The sequence below is a fragment of the Muscardinus avellanarius genome (assembly GCF_963383645.1).
Source record: "Muscardinus avellanarius genome assembly, chromosome: 2".
Lineage (NCBI taxonomy): Eukaryota > Metazoa > Chordata > Mammalia > Rodentia > Gliridae > Muscardinus > Muscardinus avellanarius.
The window spans coordinates 191,999,409-192,019,206 of record NC_137787.1 but is presented as its reverse complement, the minus strand read 5'-3'; the positions used below and the strand labels follow the sequence as shown (position 1 = coordinate 192,019,206).

Genomic DNA, 19,798 nt, shown 5'->3' with positions numbered 1-19,798 from the left:
TGATTGCAGAAGCCAACCCTGGTTTTTCTGTCTCACCATTCTGCTCAGGGAATTATGGCTTTCATGCACAGTGCACACAGTGTCTATATTATCCCTTGAGGGAAGGCTAGAGAGAGGGGGTGAGCTCATGCACATTGAGACAAGTGTGGACAAAATTGGACCAAATGAAGAAATTCGGAAACGCTCCTGATGATAGTGCATTCACCAAAGAGAGTCAAGATGCTTGCCTGGCAGTGTCTAGACCTTCTGCAGGCTGTGGTGGAAGTGAATCCATTATCCTGTGGTATAACTCCCCATGGTGCAAACAGAGCCAAGGAGAGAGGGGGGGAGGGGAGAGGAGGGGAGGGGAGGGGAGGGAAGAGGAGAGGAGAGGAGAGGAGAGGAGAGGAGAGGAGAGGAGAGGAGAAGAAGAAAGAGAAAGAGAAGGATGAGATGGAGCTGAGCAGAAATAGAGTCACCTAACACAGTTTGCACTTTCTATAAAAGTTTGGCGAAGGAAGGAAGGAAGGAAGGAAGGAAGGAAGGAAGGAAGGAAGGAAGGAAGGAAGGAAGGAAGGAAGGATGGGAGGGAGGGAGGGAGGGAGGACAGGGGGAGAGAGAGAGAGAGAAATGGAATCTGGAGAGCTAGAAAGACTCTAATTGCACTGAGGATGGTGGAATTCCATCTAAACCAGAGAGGGAGGGACTTGAAGTAAAGAAAGGGCTAATGCCAATGGTTTTAACATTTCAGCACTATGATTTTACTCCAGATTTTAAATCCCTAGTCCTTGTGTTTATGTACAATGTGTTTTAGCCACAGCAAAGGATGGCTCTTAGAGCTTTTATTTACTGTGAGTTTCAAACCTACTCAATGCAATTATAATGTGTTATTTATTTTTCACAATTCCTAATCCTCTATAACATCTTCATCTTGTGAGCTATTATTTTTGCCAACCAGTGTGCTTTTTAGAAAATTAATCCCAACATTATGTAAGTCCAACCTTTACTACCTAGTGATATCACTTTAAATGTTTACAAGCTTTGAGAAGTCAAGTCCGTTTTAAATACAATAGAAGATTTTTAAATAACATAAAAATACAATAAAATACTAAAAGATCATGAAATCTTTGGATTTTAAAAGATAAACTCTTCTACAAATTACTGCTATTTGAGTAGAAAAAAAAAAGAAACTGGAGATTGAGTAGGTGAATAATTAAGACAATTAAAACCAAAGGAGATGTCACTTTGGAACTCAGTAAATGCCATCAAGGCAAGTCTATTTTAAGGCCGTCTGCTAGTAAGACACAGCAGGGTTACCCTCCGTAAATGGTTGAGCTACTATATAAGTTGTCAAGAGGATTTCATTTTGAAAGCATTTTTGTACAGAAAGAGTTCTAAAACTGGCTAATGTTAAAGAAAATATGTGCAAAGTCTATTCTTTGTCAAAAGTTGTACATAGATAATGTGGGCTGTATTCCTCACCATATTTTTAAATATTTTAATGTGCTTTTTAGTAAAAATTTACATGTCCTATATGCATTTCAATACAAACAATAAAACACATGCTTAAGTAAAGATAATCATATAAAAATGTATGTCTACACAAAAATAGGTACACAAATATTCATAGCAGCACTGTTCGTGATAGCCCCAAACTGAAACAACCCAAATATTCAAAACTTATAAACAGATTGTGACGTGTGTGTGTGTGTGTGTGTGTGTGTGTGTGTGTGTGTGTGATGAATTTTATTGGACAATGAAAGGGATTAAAGTACGATACATGCCACAGTGCAGATAAATCCTCTCCATATAATGCATGATTCCATTTATAGAAAATACCCAGAGTAGGTAAATCCACAAAGTCAGTAAGTGTAAAATGGCTGCCAAGTCCTAGAGGAGGAGAAATGAGGACTGTCTGCTGATGGGTGTTATTTTCTTTGGGGGGTCATTAGAATGTTCTTAGATCAGACAGTGCTTATGGCTATATAAGACTATAAATAAATTAAAATCACTTAACTGGAGATTTAAAAGATGAGTTTTATATTATGTGACACATATATTGACAAAACTGTTACTTGAAAAAGTCCCCATAGAAAATGCATTCATTCCTTCCCAGATTCCTCACTCCTGTCCATTCCAGTCCTCAGAGTTATAAGTTTTTTGTGGAAGCTCTCAAGTGTTTTTATACCCAAAGCATATGCAAATGCAAGTGAGATCACAGTATCTATTTGCTACAAATTAATCATAATAACCTATAACATTTATCCATTCTACTTTTTTTAAGTAATTGACTGTTTAGCCTAAATTAATATCTACACATACTAAATTCCCAAAATGTGCATCAAATTTCATCAAATATGCATCAAATTTCATTAAATGTCACCCATGCTAGTTTCTTAAAAGGTGCCGAGTAGTAAGAACTCCTTTGCAAATCTGGAGTATTTCTACCTATTTATTTCAGCACTGGAGAATACCTTTGCTTTGCTTTCACTTAACTCTAGGACTTTCTGGCAGCGAGCTTGGGGTCGGCAATGCTTCCTTGGAGCCTGGTGGGTTTTCTGTCATTGGTGATCCGGCCTCTGCTGCAGTGCTATGGCATTGGCCCTCAGTAGCCCTGATGGAAGCGTGTCCAGGAGCTGGTGCCTGTCCCTCCTACGATTAATGTCCCAGAGGTGTTAGGAACAGGACTGAAACTATGAAGATATGTTCACTCCTCTTTTCTTCCTGTTTTGGACATTTTTTTTTTCAATCTATATCTTCCAATCTCAGTATGTATGTGTGTGTGTGTGTGTGTGTGTGTGTGTGTGTGTGTGTGTGTATATATATATATATATTTTTTTTTTTTTTTGGTGGTACTGGGGGTGGAACCCAGAGGCTTTCTACCTCCGGGCTATACTCCCAGACCTTTTTTATATTTTATTTGGAAACAGGGTCTCACTAAGTTTCTGAAAGCCTCACTAAGTAGCTGAGGCTGGCTTCGAACCCGTGCGATCCTCCTGTCTCAGCCTCCCAAGCGCAGGGATTACAAGCGTGCGCCACCACGCCCGGATTCAATCTCAGTTTATAAAGAGAAAATATATTACCAGACTTAGGGAACATTATTTGTTGTTGTGACAGAAATACTAAAGAATACTGAGGACAAGGGGAAAACTAAGACCAAGAACTAAGGGTTAGACTTAGCATAATCTCCTAATAGTGTATATCTAGGATGTGAGGACATGAAAAAGTCTGCAGATGCCCTTATGGTCATTGGCCTGAATAACTTAAAGAACAGATTCTTTATTTTCTGGAATAAGAAGAGGTTAGGAAGGATGGCATGAAACGTTTGACATCAAATGCCTGAAATTCCTGCTAGAGATCCAAGGACAGCTGCAGAGTTGATTCTGGAGGTGGGACAGGGAACAAAAACTGAAGAGTCATCACTTTATACCTAGTATTTAAGCTTTAGAATGGATAAGATTTGGGAGTGTTGAGAGGTGAGAAAAATATCTAAGGATCATGCTGGGGCTCTGCAGTGGTTAGAGTTAGGAAATTAAGGAGAAAGCAGCAAAGAGCTGAGAAGGCCTAGCGGTGGCACTTCAAGTTGATGATGATGACGGTGATGATGATGATGATGATGATGATGACGACGACGACGGTGATGATGATGATGGTGATGGTGATGACGATGATGATGGTGATGGTGATGGTGATGGTGATGATGATGGTGATGGTGATGGTGATGGTGATGGTGATGATGATGATGACAGTGATGATGATGATGATGGTGGTGATGGTGGTGTTGATGATGATGGTGACAGTGATGATGATGATGATGGTGATGATGGTGATGATGGTGGTGGTGATGATGTTCTAGAGATTGAACCTAGGGCATTCTACCTCCAAGTCCTTTCTTAATTTTTTTAAATTTTGAAACAGGGTATAGCTGAGTTGCCAAGGCTGGGCTCAAACCTGTGATCCTCCCATTCCAGCCTCTCAAACACTGAGATTACAGTTGTGCACCACGCTGTCCTTCTTGGTTTGGCTTTTGAGGCTCTCCACCGAGTGCCTTGGCCCTTTAAGTGATCCAAAGACCTCCATTGTCTACTTTTATATGTGCTTACTCTTAAACGTCCCTGTGAAGGCTCACTCCTCACACTCTTCTTCGTGGCTTTTACTCTCTCTTCTCTGGTTCTTACCCTTCATTTTGCCCCCACATTTTCCCAAGGAATATGATGCTCTCTGAACAGAAACAAAGTCACTAAGCTGACGATATTCAAAACTCTCCTTCTCCATTAAAGAAAAATCATTACAATCTCTGTGTTCTATACCTTTTCTTTCCCACCTAACTTCCGTTCATCCAGAGGATTGTGCTTGTCTGGACTTGTGCACTTAGAACTATGTTTTTGTAATCTCCCTCTTCAACTGCATGGACAATCGCCATTGATTCATTTGCCTACAACTACTATAGATAACAGTGTGATTTTTCTCTGTTTTTTATTTTTTATTTTATTTATTTATAAGTGGATCATATTAAAGATGGGATACATTCAGACTGTGCTTTGTGCCCTCTACCCCCCACTTTCCCTTTCCCCCTTCCAACAATGAGTGTTATTTAAAATGCATGTAAGAGCCAGGCGTGGTGGCGCACGCTTGTAATCCCCGCGCTTAGGAGGCAGAGACAGGAGGATCGCGCAGGTTTGAAGTCAGCCGCGCTGGCTTAAGAGACCCTGTTTCCAAATAAAAATATAAAATAGGTCTGGGAGTGTAGCCTGGAGGTAGAAGGGCTTCCAGAAACCCCAGTACCACCAAAAGAAAAATGCATGTAAGAGATTTTGTGGTTGGTATAATTCTTCCTTGAAAGAGTATAGTTGCTTTATTTCATACTGCTTCACATACAAATTAGACCAAAGTCGGGTGCAGTGGCATATGCCTGTAATCCCAGCCCTTGAGAAGCTGAGCCAAGGAGGATTGCAAATTGGAGGCTAGCCTCAGACGCTTAGTAAGACCCTATTTCAAAAATAAAAAATAAAGATGACTGGGGTGTAGCTTGGTGGTAGAATGCCCCTGGGTTGAATTCCCAGTGTAATTAAATAAATAAGTAAATAAATAAATATTGAATCATTCTCAAAGTAATTGCTTTTCCCTGGCTCAGTTAGCAATAGATCTATCTATCTATCACCCATCTATCTACCCACCCTTAGAATGGATAAGATCAAGATCAGATATATATGTTATACCTGAAGTGTAACAGTGGTCAACTTGCATAGTGAGTTATATTTAATATGAGATTATATTAATGGAAGCAATATAGCAAAATAACTTATAAATGAAGTTACTGGCACTGATAGGGTTGAAATTGATGGGTGAAAGAGGAAAAAAGTGCAGAATTGGAGAGTTCCCAGCATAATCCCACAAAGAAAGGGCTGCAGCTTCATACTACTTTAATAGTAGCTACATAAAAGGAGAATAAGGGAGAGAGTGGAACAGAGAAAGACAGACAAACAAGAAAAGACACACAAAGGAGAGAAGGAGAGAGAAGGAGAATACCCTAGGCCTGTCCCTGCAGCCTGTCTTCCAGGGGAAGAAATGAAGGAAATAAAGTTGGAAAACAGAATCCTAAAACATACATTTCTCCATCTGAGAAGACACCAGCTGAGGGGGTTGAGAAGCTCACAAAACAAGACAAGAACCTTTCAAGTGTGAAAGTCACATGTTCCACACAGCCAAGAGAAACTACTAACTCGCACCAATTCCATTTTTTCCAACTTGGAAGAAAATTTGAGAGTGAAGGTAAATATATAATTATTTCCAAAAACAAGTTCTCTCTCACAAGAAAACAAAAATGTAGCCTAATGGCAGTATAAAAAGATGGAAATGGAAGCTGTAAGGAAACAGGAGACCCGGGACAGAGAAGTGAGGAGAGCCCAAGAGTTGTCCCCTCCCACATACAGAGGACCAAAGCCAAGAGGATTCCAATGCCCGCAGCCTCACCTGGACTCTTTGGTGTGACCGTGACCGCTAGAGGAATCCAGGGAATTTTAGGAAGGGAATACCACGGACTCATTGGCTCTGGATGCAGCAAAGATTCTCTGAATCTACATGGATTGGAGAAATATCTGAAGCCTGTTGTTTACAGCATCCAATGGTTTCTAGGTTATAAATTGAAGGTTCTAAGAAGAATACCTGTAGGATAATAAGAATGGGATTTGTTCCAACAATAGGTAAAATAAGAGATGTATCTGCTGCCCATGGTAGAAGAAAGAAGAAATATATTTTCCCAATTGGACATAGGAAAAAGAATCAGAAAATCTGGGAAGCAGAACTGAGACACTCAGGCTAAAGACTGTTGCTTGCTATCTGTGTAAGACCCCACCATAAAGTTTATTTTCTATTTAATGTTTCAATCATATGATATCACTTTAATTAAATTTTTGAAAAATAACATTAAGCTTGAGATTAACAAGAAATGATCAGAAACATAAAAATATTTGCTCAGAATCATAAATAAAGACTTAATAAATGGAAATAAATGTCTTTTTCCAAAATTGGAAATAATTTGAGAACATTATCAAGTTTTAGGAAGTAATCTACTATGACCTCAAATAAATAAAGCACCAGGATTTGGGGAGAAAATAGCATATAAAAATAAAATGTTCTGACAACAAGGGTTGTAAAAAGGTGCTAGTAAATCTACCAGTTATTAAAATGTACAATTACTAGGGAACTTGGACATGAAACAGATTGATGTAAAAATAGAATCTAGAAATAGAGCCATTGGCATGAGCATTTGACGTATGATAAAATATATATTTAAAGTGAAAAAACATTGATTTCTTCAGTTAAATTGTATTGAATCAACTGATTACCTATTGTAAAGAAACAAGATGAACTCCTGTTTTATAACTAAACCAAAATAATATTTAAGCTCATTTAAACAGCTATTTCAAGCCGAGCATGGTGGTACACACTTGTAATCCCAGTACTTGGGAGGCTGAGACAGGAGGATCTCAGGTTCAAGGCCAACCTCAGCTACTTAGTGAGGCCCTCCGCAACATAGTGAGACTCTGTTTCAAAATAAAGAATAAAAAATAGGGATAAAGGAATAGCTCAGAGGCAGAATGCCCCTGGATTCAGTCCCCAGTGCTGAAAAATAAATAAATAAATAAATAAATAAATAAATAAATAAACAGCTATTTCAAGATTGATGTGTTAAATGTAATAAAATAAGGAAACTATAAATACTGCATAAAATCCTAGATAAGTTTATATCTACTCTTGCAGTAAAAGAAGTCTTCTAAGCGAAATAAAAACACTGAGAAATAACTAGAATGATAAACTAGAACACACAGAAATTTTTAAATTGTTTGCAAAAATACCATAAGTAGATAGAGAAAATACATTAAACATATATAATGGACAAATGATTGCTTTTTAATTTTTAAAGAAATGGGAGAAACTCTTAAGAAAAAGAAAAGGTCAACAAGACTGGAAAATGGTACAGAATACCAGTGGGTGTTCCAGAGGAAAGGAGCGATTTGCTCTAGACCTTTGTTTATCGCTGTCTTCACCATTGAAGCCTGGCAGATCTTCTCGACAAAGGTCATTTTCCACAATTTTATCAAAATTGTTCCAGACTCTCCAATATGAAAGCTTTACCATATTTCTCTAATACAATATCCTTTTCATTATTTGATCTCTTAGAGTTGGACTCGTTCATCTTTTTCTTCTCCTCTCAATTAATAATTTCTTAAGCAAAGAAAACATGTCTTACTCATTTTAGTCCCAACGCATCAAACTTTTAGTAGCCACTAATCATCCTTGTCTGGATAAACAAACTAAGGTTCTCCCAGAAACACAGCAATGAGCACACAGTGTAAGTCGGTAAGTCTACTTGATTCACAGTCTCAAATAAGCTACCACTCAAATTGAAATTTCCAGATAGAATTTCAGCAAAACTAAGGAACCCTTCAAACAAGAGCAGAAGCTAATTTTTAGCCCACAATAGATGTATTTCCTGGCACTCCCTCTCATTGGTTTATTCATGTAAGCAGCCATAAGCTCACAAATCCCATTGTAACAAAAAGCATTGCTCTCAAAGGTAATTCATAGGTACTCGCATTATGAACTTTCAGGTGGTTGAGCTGTGTGGAAGAATGTTTTTCTTTTCTTTCTGAAACGCTAAAAAGAGTAGAAGACAACTTTAGCATTCTTCCCTTGGTGGTATCTCATGGCAGCAGATTAGATCCCATAGCTCCACTTTCCTGGGTATTTACCGAGCACATAATAGCCAAGAATTCAGGAAACCTAATGCAGTCGATGAAAACAAATTAAGTTGGTTTGCGCCCAAGACATCTGAACGGTAGACCTGAATTTCAGGTCTGTGAAGTGTCAGGAATAAACCTGTAGAGCTTAATCACACTTTTTTTTGTCATTTTGAGAGAAAGAAAAAAGCCATGGCCAGTAAAATTTCTTTCATATTTGTGTGCGTTTTTTTTAATTGAACATAAATGGTATACATTTAAACTATATTTGGTGCCCTCTCCCCATCTCGCCCCTGTTTTCCCTTCCCCCCTCCCAACAATGATTGTCCCAGGTAACCATGCCATATTCATAATTTTACACATACTCAGATGTAGACCCTCATTAATCAAGATCAGCCTTCCTCCTCTCCTATCTTTCCATTCAAACTTTGCTGATCTTTCCCCTCTATTATCTGGAGTACCACTGGTATCCTCTAGGTTCCCTAGTTTGGGCATATTAGAGGAAACATATGTACCTTCTCCTTCTGTGCTTGGCTAATCTCACTTAACAAATGCTCTCCAGGACTTTCCATCTTCTTGCAAATGATATGATTTTGTTCTTTATGGCTGAGTAGAATTCTACTGTGTGTATTTCCCAGAGTTTTGCAATCCATTCGTCTGTTGATGGAGACCTGGGTTGGTTCCACATTTTGGCTATTACAAATTGTGCTGCTATGAACATAGGTATGCATATGTTGCTATAGTTCTCTGGATTCAACCCTTTTGGGAAAATACCCAGGAGTGGTAGAGCTGGGTCATATGGTGGATCTGTTCCTAGCTTTCTTAGGAATCTCCACACAGATCTCCATAGTGTCTGAACTAGTTTGCACTCCCACCAACAGTGTAAAAGAGTTCCACTTTCCCCACATCCTCGCCAGCATTTGTTGTGTGCATTTTGATAGTTTATCAATTGCCACTGAGTCTAGAGGATACACGCTGGTGACATCTTTGTTGAAGAAAACAGAACAATCTAATATGTTTTGTGAAGTGTCTTCAAAATTTGTGTCCCTTGCCTGTGGATAAAATAAATACTCCTGGAGGGGGGGGATACAAAGAGAAACAATTTTCTTGTAGATAAGTTCTGGCATACTTATGAGGTTAAATGATGTGCTGAAAAAGTCTCCGGAGCATTTTTAGAACAAGTTAAACCTAATTTGGGGGAGATAAGCCTTCTCTTCTGTGTCCTAGCAAGGAGAGTATTATATTGTTCTTGGTAGTGCTGAGATCAGGTATCAGTAACAACGTCCTTCACACTCTCGTGCACAAAAACACTTTGAAGGGTAATAAGATTATGGAAAAATCAAGAGAAATTAAGTGCTTCATACAGGGACAAAGGGTAAGTAGGAAAAGTTACCTCCAAGATCAAGATTCATTTAACAATTAATTGTTCTTTTATCCAAATGGGTCCACTATGTTCTGGACACCAAAAGTTCCATTTCTGCAAGAGTTGGTCCTAGAAATGGAAACTGTGCTGTAGAGTGACTCTGGGCTAACCACTTATTGCTGAGCCCCACTTTCTAATCCCTTATTGCTGAGAAAGCATCAGATTAAATTATTTTAAGGTCATCTTTGTCTACAAGGTCCTCAGCATGACAGGCCTTATTCCGTCTTTGTTGACCTTATTCCATCTTTGTTATCCTGGACTTTATTTCTTGGAACCCTAATATTTAAGAATTCGATGTATGTCTTTGTTGTAGTAAATCCTCTAAAGACACTTTTAAAAGGTTCACTGGACTACAGTTGTTGACTTCTTCCAGACACCAACATAAAGTCTCCTTAAGAAGATTTATTGACCACTAATGTGTACAGGATACATGCATGAAAGATGTGTATACAATCATACATTTAATTAGAAAAACATGTCAGGATGAAGCTAGACAAAGTTCTTTGCAGGAAGAGTGTGAGCCTTTACACTTGGCTGGCTTTTGTCGGAATGTTCTGGTATTTCTGGTCTTGGCATCTTCTGTGGTCTTGATTCTGTGCCTTAAAAGAAAAATTTAAATCATAAAAAATGTGTCTCTGCTAAGTTGCTCAGCATGGCAAAATCATTTGGAAATATATATATATTAATTTTTTAAGAGTCACAGGTCTGTAATATGATAGCTGACATAATTTGATAGGTGGGTGTTATCTTATGCTCTTATACGCTTTAGACAATCAAATGCAATTGGCTACAAAACTGTTTCGCTTAGCAGCAGCAAAAATAAATAACTTGTTGGAAATGTTAAACATCTTGCTGAACAGGGAAAATATGAAAGGTAAATAAGAAAAGATCCTTATTTTTTCTAATTTTTTCAACAGTCTTTACCACTAAGAAGGCTAATGTTAATTAGGATTGCTTACCTTAGTTTTCCACATGGAGTAGTGTATGCAGTGCTTCTGAGATCTTTGTCCTCAGCTTTTTTCCTTTGGTTGCATCAAAACAGTTATTTCCTTGATCAATCAAATAAGGATCAATAATATTGAGATCAAAGTCTGTTATTGTGCACAGAGACTGATTTTAATCTTCATTCAGGCTGAAAGCTGGTATATAATCCCTTCATTCTTTCTTTTCCTCTGTAGGCATTTATGTCCATGTTCCAGATCCTCACCCAGGAAGGATGGGTTGACGTAATGGACCAAACTCTCAACGCTGTGGGGCATATGTGGGCACCTGTGGTCGCCATCTATTTCATTCTCTATCATCTCTTTGCCACTCTGGTGAGTTTAGCATTTCTTTTCAATTATATCTTAAAAGTCATAATGGGATGAGCACCAGCCGTTCTTTGGCCTATTGTCAATGTCAAATGAGAGCCACAGGAGAAGTGCAGGTTAGTCGGGTTGGACGAAATTCCTTCCGTTGTAAATTTTTACAAATCATACAGTTACTTGGGGAACTAGATTTCGGACTTGTTAAATTAGAAGTTATCTCTGTCAAGTGCAGAGGTTTGCATAAGGGAACAAGAGACAACACAGAATGAATATATCCTTTGCACACCAATTTACTTACCCCAAAACATCACACCTAGGTTACCTAAGGATGAAAGTAGAGCTACGTTATCATTTTTTATCATGTAGAGACACCCTCTTCAGTTCTACTGTGTCTTCTTCACAACTGTAATTAAACTGAAGACAGAAGCCACAGACCCCCTAGGGTATAGTCAGCTAAGTAGAAGTCGGCACAGAGTTTTTGTGCTCTGTGCAAACGGAAAGAAACACATGGAGGAAAATAAAACACATCATTGCAAATTGTAGAGAAGCACAAGAAAACCAAATATCAAATTCCAGGAAAAATTGACTTCTGTCTCACAAGCAGATTTTTCTCTTCAGTTTACTTTTATTAAAAACAAAGAAAAAATGTTATAAAATGCTGCTTATGACATCCTAAGGAACGTAATCCTCAGGTCTTCCTGATACCAAATGTACATTATCATATAATAAATTTTGCTCATATTTAAGAAAGCAGATAGAGGCTGTAATTGTAATTTAAATGTTCCAAGTCAAGGCCCCAAATATAATCCTTTATCAGGAACAAGTAAAGCAAAAACAACTGCTAGTTTTATTGAATCACAAAATGTTTTATAATAACATTCCTGATTTTTGAGACACTCAAGGTAGGTAATATTCTCACCTATCAAATGATGAAATTAGGACTCATAAATGACAGAGCCAGAGAATTTGGTCACAAAGACCAAAATCTTACACCTCCTTAATAGTTCCCCAAAGGATGAACTTTACCATTGCCACTGAAAGTGTCTGCATTAAGTCTAAACCCCAGCAAAGACTCCCCAAAACAAGACAACCTACCTATCACTTCTTAAGTCCCTTTAAATTCTAAGTATCTATGAATTAAGTCAGTACTTGAGAAACTAGCAGTGGTAAGTTAGACATTTCAGATAAAGGTTTTCGAAACTAACACATGTTCATCAAAAAGTTTATTTGAATACTTTAAAATGTAAAGTTGTAGCTTCAAGTAGCACAATCACATATAAATAGTTTAGGCATTTTTTTTGCATGGAATTTACTTTAAAAATATTCACGAAAGCTAAGAATGCTGAGCAGCAGGCACGAAGGTCTGGATGGGACTCTTGCCTTTTGTACAACACCTCAGCCTGGGAGCCTGGTGCCTCCTTCCTTCCAGAACCTTTCAATCTGTGTCATCTCTTCATCCATCCATCATTCACTCATTCTTTCATTTATTCAACTAATGTCTAGTGAGCACCTACTATATGTTTAGGCCACTCTAAAGCTGTAATAGCTGGAGACTATTGGACATGAGTTAGATGCAGGGTAGGTATGATTGAAATTATCTACTGGCGCATCAGAATAATTAGCTGTTTTCTAGTAACCAATCTAATTGGTTTTCTATTAAAATAACTTTTCTCTCCTCATTGCAGATTAGTCACACTCAGATACAGATTGGATTCTTGAGTCAGAATTGCAAAATGCAAACTCTGGGAGTAAAAACTAGCCTAATAAATGGCTCTGTTAAATATTTTCATCCAGTGAAATACTACAAGGTCACTAACATAATGGGATAAAGTATTAAAACTGGTGCATGGCCTTCTCAGGCAATCTAAATTTCCTTTATAGGGCAAAATATGGCATCAATGTAGAATACCTAAGCCTACCCAGGGACACCTAGGCTCCCCTGAGGCTTTCAGTATCCACAGCACACAACCTGAAAGCCCGTATCTAATTCCATTCTCTCTTCTACCAATTTAAGTATCTGCCCAAAACACAGTCAATAATTTTTATTGTGACTTCCAAAGACATAGTTTGAAGCTAAAACTAAAAATTGAAATTGGTTGTTCGTTTATTCACTTTTTTTATTTTTTACTATATTTTATTTTATTTTATTTGTATGTGTGTGTGGCACTGGGGATTGAACCCAGGGACATTCTGCCTCTGGCCCAAATTTATATTTTATTGGAAACAGGGCCTCACTAAGTTGCTGAGGCTGGCCAGGAACCTGTGATCCTGTGATCCTCCTTTTTTGGCTTCCCAGGTACTAGGATTACAAGTGTGTGCCACCACATTCATTTTATTCAAAAAAAATTTTTTTTAATGGCAAAACTGAGAATTGAACAGTCGACATGTCAATGAGAATAGTTTGGCAAATATAGTCAGCAGAAAAGTAAAGAATTAGAGGGAAAAAAAAACTAGATTCGAGTTTTAGCTCTCCTAATTACTAGAAATGTGACTTTGGAAGAATTAGAAAAAGAATCCCCTACCTCTATGTTGTGCTACATCTGAAAGTAAAGCTAAGCAGTGCCCAGTATTACTAGTTCCTGAGTTCATCGTGTGTATGTGAGTCAATCTTAATTTTTGAGGATACAATAGCCAAAGTACAAAGGGATAACTGAAATCCACCAAAACTAAGTTCCGTTAAGTTTGACTAAGATAGTGTGTGGATTTGAAACTATAGCTTAATAAATATTGTAATTGTATTATCTTGTTTCTGGTGTCTTAAATTTATAGTAATATTGTTGATCAGGTAGGACTGTGATTTTTGCCCCATCCTGGGACAGTTACCTCTCTTCTTTTCTTCCTTTTTCCTTCCTTACAGTTTTTCCTTGAGCAGCAACTAGCACAAATTTAGAATGAGTCCATCTTCCTGTTTTTAAATCACATTTTAGTGAACTGCACATACTATCACTTTCAGGAAACCTCATTTTGTGTAACGCTAAGGAAAGTAGTAATGAAACTACTCATATGGGTGACTAGGTACCTCTTTATTTCAGTCATTAAAATAAAGAAATAAATGTATATCTCCAAATCAATAAAATGCAGAAATTTCCCAGGAATATATGCATCTATTAAAATATGCAGCATTTAAATTTGAGATTACCTAGTACATTTCATATCGTAATTTTTTTTTTGGTGGTACTGGGGTTCCTGGAAACCCTTCTGCCTCCAGGCTACACTCCCAGACTTATTTTTATACTTTTAATTTGGAAACAAGGTCTCTTAAGCCAGCACGGCTGGCTTCGAACCTGCGTGATCCTCCTGTCTCCGCCTCCTAAGCGTGGGGATTACAAGCGTGCGCCACCACGCCGGGCTTATATCATAAATTTTAAAGTACATTTCAGAGCCAGGCGTGGTGATGCACACTTGTAATCCCAGCATTTGGGAGGCTGAAACAGGGGGATTGCACAGGTTCTCAGCCAGCCTCAGCTACTTAGTGAGGCCCTTTGCAACTCAGTGAGACCCTGTTTCAAAATAAAGAATAAAAAATAGGGCTGGCAGCATAGCTCGGAGGTAGAATGCCCCTGAGTTCCATCCCCAGTACCACAAAAATTAAATAAATAAATAAGGTACATTTCATATCATAAATTTAATATTAACCTGTTTGTGCTAGATTAAGTGCACATGCCCTGCTCACCACCTCTGGGTGCCAGGCACTGAGGCCGTGCTATATCAAGTGATGTGTTTCCCTCATTACAAATCATTAGCAGCAGTGTTTTCCAGAATAGCTTAAATGTCAAACTCTACATATATTCTTCAGTTGAGTTTTGTACTAAATATCGCCACTGAGATCTTTTTATCTTTGTGCACATGAAGCTAATTCAGTTCTTGGTATACGTAGTCATACGCTAGTCCACTGATTAAATACACCGTAGAGGTGCTATCACTTCCTTTCCTGATGGATATGTAAGTTGCCTCCAAAGTCTCACTCCAAGGCTATAGTACGTTGTATACTGTATCCCTCATGTAAGAGTTTCTCTAGGATCTTTGCCAGAAGGGAGAATGTTTGGATCCTGGACCATGCCCAGACTGCTCTAGACCAGGGATCTGTGAGTCCAGATACAAAATCTGGCCCATCACCTATATTTATACAGCCTATGACTACAATAGTTTCTGCATTTTTAAAATTGTTATTTAAGTGAGTACTCACATAATATCTTTGATATTACCTTATAGCCCTCAAAACTTAAAAAAAATTACTATGTAGACCCCTAGACAATTTTCCCAACCTCTACCCTGTAGAAAAATGGCACTAATTTATCCTCACAAGAGTTATGATGGAGAATGCTTGTGTTCTTACATTCCTGCTTACACTTGATGTAGTTTGAAAAGTTTAAGATTTTGACACTCATGTTATGAGTGTGTGGTGTAGCCTTTGGCCTAACTTACATTTTTTATGTTTCTGAATTATTCATTAAGAAGCATTTTTACAAGCCGGGCATGGTGGCGCACACTTGTAATCCCAGCATTCGGGAGGCTGAGACCCGGAGGATCATGGTTTGCGAACAGCCTCAGCTACTTAGTGAGGCCCTTTGCAACTCAGTGAGACCTGGTTTCAAAATAAAGAATAAAAAAAAAATAAATAGGGCAGGGGTTGTAGCTCAGAGCTCGAATGCCCCTGGGTTCCATCCCAAGACCTGCAAAAAAAAAAAAAAAAAAAAGCATTTTTACATTTTTACATCCTTTCTTTGTGACTCAACCAATCATTGACATTATATAATGTTCCAAAGGCTAGTTTGTCTTTTTTAAATTTGTATATATATTTATATACACACATATATACACATAACTCCAATTATACATACATATACATACATACATACATACATACATACATGCATACATACTTTGGATATTAATCCTTTGACTACTGCATATGTTGTAAATATTTTCTCATAGACAGTATTTTTTATTCTGATTTAGGATGTTTTTTAACAGATTTTGATGTGGTCAAAACTATCAATTTTTTATTATGGCCTATATGTATTTTGAACTCACACTTAAGAAATTCTTTCCCACCCTGAGGTAATAAAATATTCTGTGTGCTCTTCTTGTGTGTATATAAATTTTGTTTTGTTTATTTTTAGGCCTTTAACTCAGCTTACTGTTTATCTATGGTGTAAGTTAGATGGAATCTACTGCTGAATAAAATTCATTTCAATTTTCTCAACCAGATTTATTTAAGAACTTTAATACTTTAGGACATTTATTAAGTTTCTCTAATTATAAAACCTAAATTTAAAAAAAAATCAACCATATTAACTTTTTATGCTTTTATAGGTACATTATAATGGCCATCATACTGAGGTTCAGAGTCATACAAAGAAACAGGCACAGAGGTCTTGGTGTGTCTCCCTTCAGGTCTTACCCGTGCCCCATGCAAAACAGTGATGTTGGAAGTCATAAGTAGGCACAGCATAATTTGAACGATTTCCTTCATCAGTTCTTTTTTGATTGATGAGTGTTTTAATGAGAAATAATTAAATAGAATCCAGTGTTCTCTCACTAAATTATAAACCTCTTCGATATAATGCTATCCCCAAAGTCTAGATAACAAAAGTCCCTTCCCCATTTTCCTGAGATTTGGCTTAACACATGATCAGCAATCATTGTTCTTTCTCTGTATACCCTTGGATGGACAATGGCTAGAATGGATTCTATCAGGTTAGCTCTAGTTGATCTGGTACAAATTTACTGACTCTACTACTGTGGGCTAGCCTACATCATGACCAAAGTGGGAGAGAGCTTCATCCATATCCCCAAGAGCCTACAGCTAGTCAGGAATGAGTATCAGTGATGTCAAGCAACAAATAAAGCCCATCAATCTAGGCCCAGGGGTACCAGTTAAGAAAGACGCAGGTATGATGTCATTTGCCATGTGGTCAATGCTGAGAGTAAACATCTGCTTCCCAGTTTCTCCAGACCGACTTGAATTGAAATATTTAAAATCCGGGCATTAAAAAAGTTGGCGATGCTTTGTAGATCAACATAAAAATATGTCCAGGCAGGTGTTAGGCCTGGATTTTATATGCATTGCATGCCCTTAAAACTAAAAAATGTTACAAATTAAAATGTCTATTCCATAAGCCTATCTGTAGGCTTGGAGTTACCTTAAAATGAGCATTTTTGTCAAAAAGAATGTTTCTTTTTGTAAAATATCATAAAATATGTTAATACAAGTGAGAAGAAAGTGTGCATAAATATACCAGCTCTAATTTGTCTTTTATCTGTGCTGGCCAGCGGTGCACACAACCTGGTAAGCTCCTATTGCAATCTTCTCGGGGCAGATGTGTACCAGGCAGCAAAATAAAATAACACAAAAACCAGCAGGCCATTCTGTCTTTCCTGGAGGCACCAATTTGTCAGCTCACAAAGAAAATCAAACCTAAGCATATGGCAAATGCATACTCATAATCATTATCTATTGTCCCTTTTAAGTCCCTGTTGTATCAGGTGTGTATTCTGTACTTCTGTCCTGAGTGATTGCAGTTCACTCTGTGTTGGTTGAATTCATTTTTGCCCTGTTTTGCCAGTGCTTTGGGGATAAGGACTGTGGGAAGATTTAACCAGTTAAGCATCGTTTTTCGCCTCCTGTGTCTTTCCCTTTGTTATTGTCTTAAAGGAAAGCCCTGTGATGTGAATACTGAAAAGAGAGAAAATGTAATTAAGCTTCATTGTGGATAGTCTTTTTGTTACCTTTGAAGTGCTGAAATTAACACAGCAATCTCTTGATTTCGCCTTCGTGGTGGCAGCTTGCTGAGAATAGTCATATTTTGCTGATAGAAATGTGCATTTCGAAGTGTAAATTAAATAACTTGATTGTATAGACTTCATTTAAAAGTGCATCTGTGTTGAACATATCCCATTTTACACTGCTCTGATTACATTTGACTCTCTGTTGACCCATATAAAAAGTGAAATTGTTTCAAACTACAGACTTCAAGACAGCTTAGGATAGTGTGATTATGAATGGTAAAAAAAAGAGAGAGAGAGAGAGAGAGAAAGAAAAACCAAGACTGTGGGGGGCATTTATCAGACTCCTGCTGTGCATCTGTGTATATCTGAAAAAAATTTAAAAATAGAAGTTACTGATAAAGTTCACAGTAGAGAAAGAAATAAGATTAAAGCTGACATTTCAGCTAAAAGGCTACCTTTAAGCCATATAAAAGGAAAAGAAAATAGTAAAACTAAACTTAAGGGAGAGAAATGAAAATGAAATTGGAAAGAATTCTAGGATGAGTTTATGACTATATTCAGAGCTAAAGAGAAAGCAAAATAGGATAGGTTGCTACAGATGTAGACATTCTTAACGGAGTAAACCCTTTCTAAATCATAAGTCTGCCTTCTTGCATAAAGAAAACAAAACTTTCAATAGTCTGAATCATGCAAATCCCAAAGTACACCTTAAAGATGAGGATAAAATCTAGACACGTTGGACAGTGTGCCTAAGGAAATATTTATACTTCGAAACACAGCTATGTTAGCCATGGATTGAATTTTATTAAAATCAATTGTGGATTACTGGAAGAGAAACAAGCTTAACTATCTGTAGTTAAGTGCATAAAACTTAAATGTAGCAAATCCTTCACTCAGGTGAATCTGGCCTTTTTTGAGGACAGAGTGAGAAGTAAAAAGAGGGGGAGGAAGAAGAGGAGAAAGGGAGGAAGGGACTAGATAGGAGCCCAGCGCCTGGAAGACAAGGAGCAGGAGCCGATGGACCCTGAAATACTCACTTTGGAAGTCGACTAAGCAAGAAAGCCAAGATTCTGCCAGTACGTCATCATGTCATTCATAAAATTTCTGAGAGTTTTTTCAGGCTCTGAGAGAACTGATATGTGGCATTTTTCCACACTGAGGACATTGTCAATGCTAAAATATTTTTCTTAGGATTGGGTCTTATAATCTCAGGACAATAAAGAATTAGAAACCTGAAATATTTTCTTATTCTCCACTTTTTCACTGACATCCCTGCTTTGTAATCTATCCATATTGATCATAAAATAATGGCCACATTAAATCAGTTGACTATAACATGGCAGAACAGATACCATTGTGTCTGTTGCCATATTCTAATGTATAGATATGTTTAAAATGGCAAGTATCCAATACATCAAAATACATGTATACATGAATTTCTTTTTTTTTTTCAAGCATTGCACAAATGAAACCCATTCTGATGGAAATACATGTGAACTCAACAAAGCTCACGAGGGAAAGAGACAGTATGCATGAGCCTTTTTCCCTCTGAAATATTTTATTTGTTTAAAAAATAGTGGCCTAGTATTCTGGGCTATAGTCTAAACTGAAATACTATCTAAATCTAAATATTGAAATAAAAAAAGCAAAGCAGATTGCATAATGTAGAACTGACAGCATATGAAAGTAGTTCAGACAATGATGAAGCTCTTGTGAGCAAAGTACCTGTACAGCTTCTTCTTTTGTCAGTAACAGCTCAGTCCAAACCTGTAAACCACATGAAACAGCAATGAAAAACCTTTTGGCACAGCGTACAAGGCCCCTGTAGCAGGTAAACATTGATTGAAAGTAAGATACAGCCGGGCATGGTGGCGCACACTTGTAATCCCAGCATTTGAAAGGTTGAGACAGGAGGATCGTGGTTCGCAGACAACCTCAGCTACTTAGTGAGGCCCTTTGCAACTCAGTGAGACCCTGTTTCAAAATAAAGAATAAAAAATAGGGCTGGGGGTGTGGCTCGGAGGTAGAATGCCCCTGGGTTACACCCCCAGTACCGCAAAATAAAAGTAAGATACAGACATCAATGTGCTGGGTTCAGATTAATAAATGAGTCT

General features: G+C 37.6%; 1 protein-coding gene across 1 annotated transcript in view; it reads left to right on the top strand.

The window, feature by feature from the left end:
* The window catches only part of NALCN (sodium leak channel, non-selective), a gene marked incomplete at both ends in the record, with an annotated part of 325,849 nt that overhangs the window by 183,508 nt on the left and 122,543 nt on the right, over positions 1–19,798 (top strand). The window contains 1 exon segment of the mRNA XM_080690305.1: positions 10,824–10,961. Coding sequence (XP_080546431.1) covers positions 10,824–10,961 — 138 coding nt within the window.